The sequence below is a fragment of the Alligator mississippiensis genome, chromosome 7 (genome assembly GCF_030867095.1).
Source record: "Alligator mississippiensis isolate rAllMis1 chromosome 7, rAllMis1, whole genome shotgun sequence".
NCBI lineage: Eukaryota > Metazoa > Chordata > Crocodylia > Alligatoridae > Alligator > Alligator mississippiensis.
The window spans coordinates 88,612,256-88,627,279 of NC_081830.1; the positions used below are offsets into that span (position 1 = coordinate 88,612,256).

At 49.2% G+C, this 15,024-nt stretch overlaps 1 protein-coding gene across 1 annotated transcript in view; it reads right to left on the minus strand.

Annotated features, from left to right (window-relative positions):
- The window catches only part of ATP13A5 (ATPase 13A5), a 49,186-nt gene extending 34,162 nt beyond the window's left edge, over window positions 1–15,024 (minus strand). Inside the window, exons 1-7 of the mRNA XM_059731270.1 lie at window positions 14,849–15,024; window positions 6,803–6,976; window positions 6,477–6,623; window positions 6,196–6,266; window positions 5,196–5,276; window positions 4,333–4,402; window positions 1,942–2,076 (exon numbers count right to left, since the gene is read on the minus strand). Coding sequence (XP_059587253.1) covers window positions 1,942–2,076; window positions 4,333–4,402; window positions 5,196–5,276; window positions 6,196–6,266; window positions 6,477–6,623; window positions 6,803–6,976; window positions 14,849–14,938 — 768 coding nt within the window. The 5' untranslated portion in view covers window positions 14,939–15,024. The remainder of the gene's footprint in view (window positions 1–1,941; window positions 2,077–4,332; window positions 4,403–5,195; window positions 5,277–6,195; window positions 6,267–6,476; window positions 6,624–6,802; window positions 6,977–14,848) is intronic.

Below are 15,024 nucleotides of genomic sequence, written 5' to 3' on the forward strand. Positions count from 1 at the left end.
GGGATTTGCTTGAGAAGCATCTATGGATGCAAGCCAACGTTTTGGTCGCTTTACTAGCCGCAGCATCGCATTGCAGGCTCATGTTCATCTTGTGGTCAATGATGACCCCCAAGTCTCTTTCTTCCATAGTGCTAACCAACATAGCACTGCCGAGCCTATAAGGATGCTGCGGGTTTTTCTTCCCCAAGGTGGAGAACCTTGCATTTATCGGCGTTGAACACCATCAGATTCTCATCCGCCCACTTGCTGAGCCTGTCCAGGTCAGCCTGGATCACCCGCCTGTCTTCTGGTGTGGATGCTTTGCCCCAAAGTTTGGTGTCATCGGTGAACTTGGCCAGTCCGCTTCTGACTCCAGTGTCCACATCATTAATGAAGATGTTGAACAGTATGGGTCCAAGGACAGAGCCCTGGGGGACCCCACTGGTCACAGGACACCACGATGAGTGACTTCCATCAATTACTACCCTCTGGGTCCGACCCCGGAGCCAATTTTCCAGCCAGTGGATCGTGGGGGACCCAAGGCGACAATTGGCCAGTTTCTCCAAGAGGCGATCATGGGACACCAGATCGAAGGCTTTTTTGAAGTCAAGATATATGACATCAATCTCATCTCCCTTGTCCAGGTGATAGGTCACCTGGTCGTAGGAGGAAATGAGATTGGTCAAGCAAGACCTACCCGCAACAAACCCGTGCTGGCTATCCCTTAAGATGTTGGCGTCGGCCAGTCCATTAAGGATGGCCTCCTTAATAAACTTTTCTAAGATCTTCCCCGGGGTAGAAGTCAGGCTGATGGGCCTATAGTTAGCCGGATCCACTTTCCTCCCTTTCTTGAAGATAGGCACCACATTGGCCTTCTTCCAGTCTTCGGGCACTACACCAGAGCGCCAAGAGTTTTCAAAGATCCGCGCTAGAGGCTGGGCTATGATGCTCGCCAGCTCCTTGAGTACCCTGGGGTGAAGATTGTCAGGGCCGGCTGACTTGAAGGTATCCAGCTTCTCAAGATGTTCCTTCACAAAGTCAGCATTAATGGAGGGCAGGGGATCACCCTCACCCGGATTCCCGGCCCAGTAGCGGGCATGGGCGTCCCTCTAAGCTGAGCTCCTGGTTCATAGCGGGAATGCTTGTAAGTGCATGGCCTCGCCTTTTGTATTCGTGAATTTAATCCTGTTTCTATCACTCCCATCCTCAAAGATTTTGCATTCTTCCTGTAAGATACTCCGATCCTCTCCCGTATTAAAGCTGCCTACCAACGGTGCCGCTGTTAAAAATCCGTGCTGCGAGATTTGCAAAACGCTTGCCATTTTATAGTCATTTCAGATGGAGATTACTGGATTTTCCCCATTTGCATGTATTAAGCTCTTAGAGTTTTGCTACCACCTCAGTTATGGTAATTCAATTTATAAGCCCTCTTTCCTATTTGTCATCCTGCCTTTGTTCCCATGTTCACTGCCATTGTTCTTGCTGAAAGCTGAGCCAAAGTATTCATTTATTTTTGGGGCCGTGCCTAGCTTCTCGCTGATCGCGACTCCATCCTCTGTGCTGAGTGTCTCCAGGTCTTGTACTGCTCACCTGAGCTTGGTCCTCTGGTGTATGCATGCCCTTAGAGGCTCTGCCCAGGTCAGGCCTGAGAGTTAAAAGCAATTATCCTATTTCTTTTTGATGTTAACCCCTGTTGTCCCATTCATTTTCATTTCCCTACAAAACCAAAGCCCTCTTGAACTCTGGAGAAATGCAGGCTCGATCCAGAATTCAAGGATTTGAAGTCTATCCCTGTAAGGTAGAGATAAAGCAACTTGCATCTCTGCTGCACTAGACAACCGACGCTACCAACAACCGGCAGGATGTGGTGCAGAAATGGCTCCTAAATCTGTGTCTCTCAGCAATAAACTTATTATGGTTCCCTGAACTAGGAAAATAACCACATAAATAACCACAGCTTACCTGTCTGAGGTCAAACACAGTCAAGCTAATGGAAATGATTGACAGGATTATGATAGCCACTGAATACTCCACGTAACCTTGGGTTATCCAGAGCGTCAGGGTGAAGGCTTGGAAGACGTAAAAGGGATTCAAAATCTGAAAACACAAAGGAGTCACAAGCAATGCGGGGGTGGAAATTACAATGACTGACTCTAAATGCAATGACATCGTCAGCACGGGGTCTAAAACAAAGGGCTGCGATGCTTGTTCCAAGCCAACGCTCTCCCACGAGGGTTCAAGGAACGCACTTTGGCCTCTGTCTCGGCCATCTGAATCAATCTCAGGTTTGTTATAAATGCAGGCTGGCGCAATCCAGCGGCTCCGCGGTGGCTGCAAGGACGTACCTGAATCGCACCCGTCGTCTCTAGCTGCCCACGTCTCCGACTAGCACGCACTCAGTCCTAGAAGTGGTGTCAAGCCAGAAGCAATGTCTCCACATGGATAAAAACTGAGCTAGTCTAACTGGCCTCATTCGCTGGGGATTTGGGGTTTGATGCATTATGAGGGTTCATTCAATATTTACAAGGAAAAGGAAAATCAAGGAGAAGAAACCAACAGGTTCCTCTTGAAATTAGCCCTCAAAAGCTGCAGTTTGGTAGAAAATGAAAACTTTATAGAAAGCTGCCTACTTTCATTTATTTATTTATTTATTTATTTATTTATTACTATTAAATTTGACCTGACTCTGGAGGGTTTGATTTATTTTATTTTATTTTATTTTATTTTTTTCCCCACTCTCTTATACTAGTCGCCCAGCTTTAAGCAACCCAAGGACTTCAGGGCATCATCCTGTAGTGGAAAATCACATAGCCCAAGTCAAATTCTGCCGTTGCCTACACCTGCACCGTTCTGGTGAAGTCCATGGCTGGGGCACCTGAGCACATACCATTTGGTGCTGCCAGCTTGGCTGTCCTAGCATCCAGATCATCGGATGCAGAAATTTAAGCAAACCTTTTTTCAGAAACTTGTCCAGACCCTTTCTGATCAAACAGCAAGTGCAAGGCCCTGTCCTGCAGTGCTGGTATCACCAAAACATTGAAGGCAATGAGAGCTTTGCCTGTATGGAGACCAGAACTGAATGAATAATTTTTATGACAAATAGATCCTCCAAGAGAAATTATTGAAATATATTTTTGCAATATTTATCCAGGTTGCTTAAAAAACAAATGAAAGGGAACTAAAGGAAGATGAATACTTGGGCAATACCGCACTCTCCTGACCAATCTATCACCAAGAGCATCCCATTACTGATATTTCTCCAATCAGGATTCATAGTAGAGATGATATCTTTTATTAGACCAACAAGATTTGGCAAAAAATGTTCTTTAATTGAACAAATAAAAGATTTTTTTTTTTGCAAAAATCTTATTGGTCTAATAAAAGATATCATCTCCACTACACGTCCTGATTGCCTTTTCCTCTAGACCAACACAGCTACAACCTGGATACCTGATATTTCCCCAGGCACTGAAACTGCAGTGCAGCAGAGAACCGCTCTGGGCCCAGGTATTAACGGTCAGGTGTGGGGCAGCAGCCTGGGAGGAAAGTGCATTTGTAAAGTGCTTTTCTGAGGGCCCTGTCTTGGGCAACATCTCACAGGGACACTGAAAAAGGGTGGGGTATCAAGCCCAACCAATTTCAGGAGAGTTACAGCTTTCTATGCTTTTTTCTTAGGGTATTTTATGCATTCGATATAGGGTATTAAAATGCACAGACCAAGTAATAGCTTGGATTCTTTTCATGCGTAGAGTAGCGTGGCCTTTATCCCGTTTGAAATACTTTGGCACGTTGTAGAAATGCATTTTCCTAGCTCGATGACAATGCATGGTGTACAAATGTGGTTCTGTTCACAGTTTACCAAAATCATCCTCCATCCTCCACAAATAAAAGCACATGTCCCTGCTGCCCTCCCCGCTTCCCCCTCATTTTCCATCACCCAGGTTGGAGAAGGAGGTCTTGCAGAGTGTGGACTTCATTACGGTTGCATGCATGAATTTAAAACAATTCTGCTTTCAGACAGTGCTTTGTATCCTGAATGGAAGTTACTAAATTATAACAGACACACACTGCAATTCCTCTACTCAGAATTGAAATATAGTCACTTGAACTGAAAACCTACCACCAATTAGGAGGACTCTGCAAGACTACAGAGTAGTTTAGGATACCAACTTGACTATATTGTCTGTAATTTAAATAGCAAGGGGAATTTATGGAGCCAAAGTATCCAAGAAGGGCTAGGAGATGATTGCTAGCCAAACCTTACATCCCTCACAACTGTTGCATTCCCAGGTGACAAGACTGAGCTTTTCCTTCAAGCGACAACAAAACATAAAGAACATGGATGCAGCTCACCTCTTTAAAAAGTAATTTCCAAATAGGGCGGATTTCAATTTCAATGGCATTGGGGCCACACACTAGCCTCCTGTAAGAGATCATGAATCGATTGATATCTGAGAAACAAAGTTTAGGGATTTGCTCGTGGTTCCACTAGCTCTTGCCTGTCAGGTAACTGAAAAGTCACACGCAGCTGTGCATTCAAGCAGTGGTAAAGCTGATCTCTAAAAAGTAGCCTCAAGAGCACAGATGGCTGGTTGAACGGGGTGGAAGTCTATCAATAAGCCTTCAACTTTGAGGACAAAGTACACTGAGAGCAATTTTCTCGTGTCCCATTCACGCACATCTGAAGGTCTTCGCTGCAGCACTAAGTCTTGCAGCCTCGCGGTAAGTGGCCGCACTTCCTCGCTCCACGTCTGGTACCAGACTGGCCGTGCGCGTCCACGGAGCTCATGGTTCAGAGCCAAGAGCAGAAACTTCGCAGCGGCCTGCTTCTCCACAGGAACTGTCTACACTGATCGGTCCAAATGTCCTCCACCTCAATATTGCTCTCTGACCCTGAAAAACCCATCCGTTCCCTAAAATGAGAGCTGCCGCAGTAGTACTAAGGGTTTGCTACAGGAGAAAATGTGGCCCAGTAATCATACCAGTGCAAACCCTGAATAGAGCTGCATTGAGTGATAGTTCTTGGTGCCCATTTTGAGTCCATTGACAGTTAGAGGAGTTTCCCAATATTTCCATTAGTACAACTGAGAATAAAGTGCAAGTTGCACTCATTTTGCACACCCGCCAATGCTATTTGTGCACTACACACTACTGGGGTAAACCACTCGTGCTCATTTGTGATAACGACCAAACAGGAGAGGAGATGGGGCCTGTACCTGATATTCTGTTCTTCCCTTGTCAGCCCAGCTCCGAACTTCTGATGCATGTCATTACATGAGTTGCTGTCCTCCAGTGACCTAGGGTAATCATGAGAAAACTCAGTAATGAGGGTCTAAAAGAACCACAGAATCTCAGGAAACAAGGGTGGAAGGGAGCTCAGGAGGTCGCATCTAGTCCGACCCCTGCTCCAAGCAGGACCAGCCCCAACTACAGCATCCCAGACGAGGCTTTGTCTACCCGGGTCTTCAAAACTTCCAAGGATGCAGATTCCCCATCCTCTCTGGCTAACCTGTTCCAGTGTTTTACCACCTTTATGGTGAGAGTTTTTCCTAATATCCAACCTCAACTTCCCTTGCTGCAGCTTGAGCCCATTGCTCCTTCTGTCGTCTGCCCCCACTGAGACCAGCCCAGCTCCATCCTCTTTGCAGCCCCCCTGCAGGGAGGTGAAGGCTGCTATTCAATCCCCTTCTGTCTCCTCTTCTCCCAGCTAAATCAGCCCAGTTTCATAGATTTCATAGACATTAGGGCTGGAAGAGACCTTGCAAAATCATCGGGTCCAGCCCCCTGCCCAAGGGGCAGGAAGTTAGCTGGGGTCCAATCACCCCAGCAAGATGAGCATCCGTGCATTTCTTAAAGGTATCCAGGGTAGGTGCTTGCGGAGGGAGCCTATTCCAGACTCCAGAGACTCGGATGGTAAAGAAGTTTTTCCTTATGTCCGGTCTAAAGCAGTCTTCCAGCAGTTTGTAACTGTTAGACCTTGTCTTCCCTTGCCGTGCCCTGGTGAACAGACGTTCTCCCAGTTCCCGATGCACATGCCTTATATGCTTATATATATACATATACGTATACATACATATATATGGATATCCTCTCTGCCTCTCCTCACAAGTCATGTGCCTCAGCCCCCAAACCATTTTGTTGCCCGCCACTGGACTCTCTCCAATAAAAGGGACTTTATTGGCACCACAAACTCTGCAACCAGCAGATCAGACTCACCCGACTTTGTGGAACTGTTTTGCAGAAATATCCCAAATATACCGGATCTTCTGCACCTGGATGCACCTCACCTGCAGGATCAAGCGGCACAGATGCCATTAAGAGGAACAAACTTTGTTATATTACAGGGCCTCTTGGTGTGAACAGATGGGCATATCCCATTAGCATGAAGGGGAGTCACAGAAGGATACTGAGATCGTAGACCCCTTAGAGCCTTTCACTTGCCTCATCTTGCACTTTATCATCACCACTTCAGCTCTCCAACCTTAAAAATGACTTACTTTTAACTCTGGCTTCATGATGGCTCTATTTATAATAGAATCCTTGTCGGCAATGAGGAGACCATCTGGTTTATCACTAACTGACACTGTCAGTGTGCTCAAGTCAGTCCAGGTCACCTTCTTTCTGGTGTATCTTTGAAATTCATCCTAGAGAAATAAAGCAAAGATCGGAGAATTTCTAGGCTTCTATGTAAAGCGCTAGCAGATTGGCAGTGCCGTGGAAGGAAATTACCCTTTCACAGGGGTAAAATAGGGTCATATCCAAGTCAAGTGGACGTGACAAGACGTGCACCCCAAGGCAGACCCCGAAGCGTGTGTGCACCTACCGTTGTTCGAAGCAGGACCAGATCCGCGTCTTGCAAGCTACACGGAGCGCAGTTTGCCCACACATCCCACGCTGGTTTCCAGTAGAAGAGAAGCAGGAGGGCCCCGCAGGACAAGATATACCCGACAATGCACAGGGCTTTCCGGGAACGCTGGGTTTTGTAGCCAAATATCTCCTGTGGATCAAAGAGGAGGCGTTGCTATTATTTGACCTTGAGATTTATTTTTAAGGGCAACTTGAACGTTATTTGAGAAGTATTTCTGGCTAATAAGCTCCTTTGTGTTCACTTTGAGAGATCAGATGGGCTCTGAACTGGTACATCATTAAAACTGAGACGAATCGGATAGCAAAGCCACCCGGAGAAGGCAGTAATAGATCTTGTTACCAGAGGGAGAAGCGTTGTAGTGGCTACTCTGAACCGGCCATCCAGTTACCTTTGAAGGATTAACTTGAGTCTACAGTTTTCTCTGCCATAGTCTGGCTGATCTACCACATTAACACTTAAATCCATCTAATTCCCCTACAGTTTTATAGCTTCGCTTCGACAGCGGTGCGTACTTGTACAAGAACTCAGCGTGGTTCAACAGGTTTTGCCTTGCAAACCAGGAAATCCCCTTAAAAGTGGATGAATGGTGAAAGCTGCTTTGTAATTTAGTGACAGCCTCCTAGCATGTGCAACCTTATAGTACATGGGCACTGTTTACATAATTAAAGATGCAATCCTGTTTCCTAAATTCCCACAGTTTTACCTTGATTCTTCCCAGTGCATTGTTCATTTCTATAGTAACTTTTCTATAGTTCCCTGGTTTGTCGTCTGCTTTCATGAGCTGGATTTGTGTTCTTTTTGCTTAGTGGTATTCTATTTCATTTTAAAAGTTTGTGTTCAGACACAAACTGCAGTTATGAATCCACGTGCTTCTTTTCCACCAGCACCTTGCAGGGGTCTCTCCACAATGCTTGCAATAACCCGGTGCCTGTGCTGTAGCTAGGAGCACGGCTATTACAGGCCTCCCTTGCACTCGGGACCCCAGCATGCAAGTCCCATCCCAATTCCCCATCGCCATGAATTGTGTAGCTGAGATCCTTGCATTCAGAGGCATTTGCAGACTCTTGCAGGGCTCAGCCTCCCGCCGTGCAAGGGGCAAACCTTCACCCTCACTCTCTAACTGCACAGGAGTCCATTCAAGGTTATTACCTGGCACGGTAATGCCCAGCCCTGGATCGGTTTACAAAAGACTTCAAGGAGGGAAGGAGATTTGCTGGTTCACAAAGCACCCAGATGAATTTCCACAGCTCTTGCCAAACTGGGAGCGGCCCAACGGCTCCATGCTGCCGTCACCACCTTTTTTCTGAGAATACCCCCAGCCGCCTCCGTCCACGCAGTCCCTTGGAGGTCATCCCAGGGCTGAGCCACCGGCTGTTTTTTGTCATCTCCCTCCCCCTCTTTCTCCCCTGACACTTTCTCTTCCTCCATCCTCCTTTGCTGCTCTGCCATGTCCTGCTCGGCCCTGTCCGTCTCTGCACCAGTGCGTCGCTCCGCCGCCTGCCTTGCCTTGTCCTCCGCGCGCTCTGCTGCCCACACTGATGCTCTCCGCGTCCCACCCTCCGCTCCATCTCTGCACCCCTGCAATGTCCTGCTCGCCCCCGCCTGCTATGGAGAGATGCCCCCACTCGCTGAGCCCGGGCCTGGTTTCCCACTTAGTTCTCCCGTCCTCCATCGAGTCCCACCCAAGCCTCATTCCTTGAAGAGAAAAACAGAGAACATAAAGGCATTGGGTTTCGTATCCATAGAGGACGGAGGAGCTGAAAACCAAACTGTCCTCTATGATGACCACCCTATTCATGCCCATGTTGCTCGCTTGGAGAGGGAGGGGGCTGGCTCAACCGCTGGGGCTGTCTGACCACTGCCCGCCACGCTCCACCATGCCCGGAGCCTGGGCGGCCTGCGGGAGGAAAAGGAATCGGGACTCGTGGCAGACCAACTAGATTATTGCAAAAAAATATTTGCAAAAAAATGTCTTTAATTGCATGCTTTCCACTCTTAAATCCTATGGGCTGGTTCAAAAATCCTGCAAAAAGTTTGTATTCTCTGTAAAACGCTGTCGGGTTTTGCACAGCGGAAAGGTCAAGATACCGCTTCTTCCACCCGTCGGCCTGCAACGTGACGGTGTGAAGCTGTCACACTTTCCCAAATGCTGAAAGGTGTTTATTTGTAGCATTCATTCAGTCAGCCGTGTGAATCAGCATCCCTGAAACTGTTTTCTGTCTCTTCTGTTGACAACTGCGAGATTGCAAGATGCCCGTCTGAAGGAAATTTCCCGTATTAACAATTAGCAACCATCCAATTAAAACTGGAGTGTGGAAAGGCCTGAGTCTTTGAGTTCCAGTCTCTGAGCCAGGGCGAGCGCGTTACAGCGAGTTAGACGTGGGTGGGGACCGGCCCACGGACGTTGCTTTGTGGTAGCTGTTCACGGGTTTGCAGGGTTCAATGTTTTGTGGTCTCAACCTGCACTAAGGTGAATAGTTTTGACTAAAAGTATTTCAGGGGGAGGGGAGGACGTCCTTGCTCTTTATCCAACAGCACTTTGGATGTGTGACTGATCTGAGAACAGGGGTTTGAGCCATTGCCTCCATCCCTCAAAAGACTGTCCTAACAGCCACGGCCATATTATGAGGTCTTTTAAGCTGGGTGTCCCTTTGACCCTTCTGCCAGAACCGTGAATAACAGCCCTGAGCGATCACTGAGGCCGAGAGAGAGACAGGACCTGGTTCTCTAGCCTTGGTGGTAGGACCATGCATCGTGTAGGTGGAAATGCCTGACTTCCAGTCCGTGCCACTAATGCCAGTAGTCCCTTATGCAGAGTAAAGCAAGCCATTGAAGGTGGAGTTTCCAGTCCCCGCTCCGGTGAGCATTCATTACTGGTGCAAAGTGGAGCCGTATGGACAGAAGAGACTGAGCCCGCTAGGCTGATGGTCTGGGCACCCCGTGGCAGGTGAAGCACACAGGTTCAAATCTCCTCTCCCAGGCCTCTGTCACCCCAGGAAGGGCGCTCACCACTTCTTTTTTGGAAAAAAGGAAAGTGGAGCTTCAGTAGCTGGTCTTCTGTGCCCTTGGCCTCCTTTCCTTTCCTTAAGTGTCTAAATGCCCAACTCTTCATTGAGGATTGTGGTCTTCCTTGCACACTTGTTTTCCAGAGTGCAAGGATACAGTCAAGCCTGTTGGAGGGAAAACCCAGAAAATTACCTGGGCTTTGCCCTTCACATCCTAGATGATGGCAGCGAAGACCAGGAAAAGCCTGTGCTCGGAAGTGCCTGGAGGACGCTCGTGGGTTGTAATACTCATCGGCTGCACGTGAGTGCAATAACCACGGGTTATCGTCCCACCTGCAAGCAACGCCTTTCACCCTGGCACAAACACGGCCGCCACCCCGACTTACAAGGTGCTCAAAGCAGCAGCACCGGCTGCAAATTCTTTGCCAGCAGGTTTGCGCCACCCAGACGAGGGATTAGCAACAAAAGCACAGCGAGCAATTATTAACCGCCCACAGGACTGCAGGTCCCGGCACCTGCTTGTTGGGAAGCAGAAGAACCCCATCACCGTGTTAATAAGCAAAAGCAAATGCACTTGCCTCGCTCTCCTGTCCTACTGGACGATGCAAAAAGTCCCTAACAGACTTTTGCCATTTGAAATGCACACGACTGTTGGGATTGTGTAGCCCATCCCTGAAATACAACCACCTTGGGACTGGACAGAGAGTCTTAGCTGCTTCAATAGCTAACAGGTGCCCTGTAATCTGGAAACCAAACTAAATCTGGTCTGAGTGAGACTGCAGGCAGCTAGGAAAGCAGAACACCATCGCACAGCTGGCAAATTCCCCAAAAGCCAAACTCATGGCAACTGTTTTGACTAGCCCGTCCAATGTTTTGGCCGAGGTGTGATTTGAAGCCCGTTTAATGACACTGGTGTGAACACCTGTGCGAAATCCTATTGGGGTTGAAAAGGGAAGGTTGTTCTGCTTTAGCTGAAGCATGTTTCTAATTAATTTAAGCTAAGCTGACATGAGTGTTGGCATAGCCTTTAGCACCAGCTTCTCTAAATGGGTTTAAAAGCATATTTGGAGTTAAACCTGTGCAGCCCTGCAAGGAAAGGTGTCAGGAGACTTCAAAGACACCTGGGGAACTCAAAATGTGGTTGAAAATGTTGAGGTCAAACCATGAGGCCACTTCTGAATGATTTGGCTATTAACAGTAGGCTTTTAGAAATCTAAAATAACAAAAATATTGGGGTTGGAAGGGCCACACGGGTCAGATGCATGGGCCATCTGGGCCAGCATCCTGTCTCTGGCAGTGGCAGTAGCAGATGCTTTTAGGAGAGGATGTGTACAGGGGCTGTCTAGTGCCGTCCATCCCGCGGTGAACCCTTCCTGCAGTAGTGCCAGGCCCTTGCACAAGACCGACACTTCCCTTTTCGGAGCATTGCAGGTTCATCTGTTCAGACTTTCCTCCACAAACGTGAGAGTGAGAAATTTGCTTCTATTTTTAACTAAAAACCAAGGTGCTCATCTCATCGTATGACTTGGAGCCGGGGTTTTAGGCAAAGCACTACATACCATTAGACTCTCGGTGAAAGGACCTGCAGTAAATGATTGTGGTGCATTCGAAGCAGAAAGTGGAAGTCTATGCACCTAATCTAGGACTCTTTGCCACGTGGGCTCTAATGGGAAAATATATATATACGTAGCATTAAAAATCAGCAAACGTATTTTCCATTTTAGCCATTTGAGATGTGATGCATAGCATAAGTTGGGAGCTTGAGTGAATCCCTTTAATGTCTAGAAGTGCTCATACTGAGGCCCTTGGTTTTCTATTTCACTCAGCCACGGTGCTTTCTGCAGCACACAGCTCCACAACACAGACTGCGGCACGGGTGTAATCCCGAATTGAAGCATCCTCCTGACTTGCAAGTGCCGCTTCCTGCAACCGCGAGGTATCCCTGGAAGAAGTCTCACCTCCAATGGGCAATGCACCTCCCCCTGCCTAGCTTCTGAGATGCAATGTTTTCAGAGCTGGGCAGGTTGTAGGAAACGTTATTTCGCTATTACCAACATGTTATTGCAGTGTGAAATATCCCCACTCAACCATACTTCTGGCAATCATTTCAATTTTAAGTGATTGTCATGGAAATATGTAGGTAGAATATAGAAATGGAGGGTGGAAGGGAGCTCAGGAGGTCACATCCAGTCCGACCCCTGCTCCAAGCAGGACCAGCCCCAACTCCATCATCCCAGCCATGGCTTTGTCTACCAGGGTCTTCAAAACCTCCAAGGAGAGAGACTGCACCACCGCTCTGGGTAACCTGTTCCACTGCTTTACTACCCTCCTGGTGAGGAAGTTTCTCCTAATATCCAACCTCAACTTCCCTTGCTGCAGCTTGAGCCCATTGCTCCTTCTGTCATCTGCCCCCACTGAGAACAGCCCAGCTCCATCCTCTTTGCAGCCCCCCTGCAGGGAGGTGAAGGCTGCTATTCAATCCCCCTCGGTCTTCTCTTCTGCAGACTCAATAAACCCATTCCTATCAGCACCGGGCAATCCAGTAGGCCCGTGCTGATAACAATCCAGCTTTCTGGCTCTTTGTCCACACTGGTGGGACGAGTCTTGCTTACCATTAGCCAAAGGCAGAAATGAATAGCTCAGAGACAGAAAAAATGACAATGAATAACTTGAAGGTGAGAGGTCAGAACAAACCACAATTTAGCCTGCATTGGTTGGGTTCAGAAATCGTGACTGTCCCCCCTCCAGCAAGATGCCCCGCATGACTGTCTCCTGAAGGTTTACTGAGCTTTGTCAGATAAGCAGAGCTAGATAGACCAGTTCACTCAATAGTTAATAATATGGTTGTGTTTTTTGGCCCAGTGCAGTACTTGCCTATTGCCAAGGCTGCCGGTCTGTGATATGCAGGTCGAGATAACCGCCCGGTACAGCTCGGCCCACTGTACAGAGCAGCAGGTGAGGTCTCCTCCTGCACCACCTGGCCTGCCGAATAAACACCGCTGCACCAGACAAGAGCTGGCGAGCTGGGCAGAGGCACCAGGCTCTAGCAGGATGTCCCCAAGGGGCTTTCCTTGCACAGTCTGCACGGAGCACAGCCCGCCTCCACTTTATAAAACAGGCTATTTCAAGTACACGTGCTATTAACGCAGGGCCTCGTCTGCCTGCATCCCTCATGGCCGTGCACAGAGTTGTGGCACTCTTGCAGACGCAGGTCCCAACATTCAAGACATTTTATAGGTTCAAACTGCTGCCGAGGAGTGAAGGGGACGCTGGTGAGCTCCAGGCTCTGTGTTAAGCGATACTTCCCGGGCAATCTCCGCTCCATGATGCTAAAAGGACTGCAGGACACCCAAAGGACGCAAAGTGTCCTGGGATCCCAGGTTTTACACTGAGCCTTGTGCGTGCCGGACAGGGTGGTCGGCCGTAGGTGGGCGCGTGGCTCGGAGCCCTTGCAAGCACCACCGCTAAAGCCGGTGATGAAGTATCTAACAACAAAGCCTTGGTGCTTCCCGCACATCCCAATCACCCTGCAGCTGAGGCAGCCAAGTATTGGTACGAGTCAGACCTGGGCGGAGGCTTTGCAAGTGTCACACACCTGAAAGCAGGCAGGCGAGCCCGTGGCTCATGACGCTGCCAGGAGTTATTAAAGGCTGTTGAAACCAAATGGAAGACATCCAGATCTCTGTGGTAAAGGGAGCGCTCCTTGAGACAGGGCTGCTACCGCAGGTGTGTACTCACTCAGCGGCTGAAGTCAAATTTGCATCTGCACTGCACTGCACTGCACTGCTGGCCTCTCTCCCTCTCTTTTATCAACAAGAGCATCAAGCGCAGATGCTGTGCAAGAGAAGACAGAGGACTGTAGGAATGTAAAGACTGGTTGCCAAGTCATCCGTGCACAAACAATATTTGCAAAAGCTACTGAGGGCAGAAATGGAGAAAGCCTGCTATTGACCCTCACTAGTACTGAGTGCAAGAGCTTGATTGTGGCATTAAAATATGCTGCAGAACGAATCCGCCCTGTGGAAACATAATCCTTGAGAATGTGGATTTAGCAAGCAGAGAGTGAATAGTCCCCAGGAAAACTGGATGCAGCCCAGCAGAGCCTGAGCACAGCCGTCTGGGGGGCCTGAGCGGGCACCCCCATGGAGCAGAAGCTGCTCCGTGTTTGGGGGTACTCTGCACTGTAAGGACACTGGCCCTTTAAGAGCGACCGGGGTGAGTCTGGGTTGGGAGCCAGGGCTCCAGGCAGCTGGAGGGCAGAGCTGTCTCCCAATTAGCTCCCTCTTTTACTTCATTGTACTGAGAAAGTATAACCTGTTCCTGCAAGCTGCCTGCAGCTCCTCTGCCGAGCCCATAAATAACGCAGGCTCCCCCCTCCCTGCTTCGGCACCGGTCCCGGTCCCTTGGGAGCACTGGGCACTGTCACTACCGCCATCTCTACCCTCCACCTGTGCACGCAGGGAGCACCCAGCTCCTCGCACAGCGAAGGCATCCTCATCCCCTTCCAGCTGCACCTTGCTGCACATAACAAAAAAGTTGCTTTCCTCCGGCCTCAGCCCATCCCACCGGTCCCGCAGCTGCCCAAGAACAGAGCGTGCTGGATTCAATGAACGGCAGCAAAAAAAAGAAGCTGCCTTGAGACGGGGTGAGATGAGCGGATGCCTCTGGGAAGGGCCAGGGAGAAGGGAATTAGACGGCTGCAGCAAAACGTGTCACCCCCAAAGACAGCACGGAGGGTGGCACCTCTGCCAACCCACGCAGGGCATGCTTCAGACAGCATCTCAGCAGGCGTGGTGCTTGGGGGTGAGCACTGGGGGTGACTTGAAGCAACGGGGGGCAAAGAAATCGTGGCCTGTGGATAAGCACCTGCCCTGATCTGCTCGCTGAGGATCCGTCCGTGGAGACATGGAAAGCCAGGGAGGTCTCTGTATAATGTCACTGGCTTCGAGAGAAAAAGAGGTCGGGGGAACGCCAGCGACCCCTGCTCTGCCCTTACCAGCTCGCTTTCTTCCCCTTGGTTGAGCACGGCATGGTGATCCTGCCATGACTTCTCCCCTCTCAGAGCGATGCTTTCAATCCAGCGCATACTGTCTGGGCAGGAGGAGGGCTGTCGGCTGCTGTTACCGACTTGAACTCAGGACAGCGATCAGTTGAGCTCTCAGCATGGTCCTC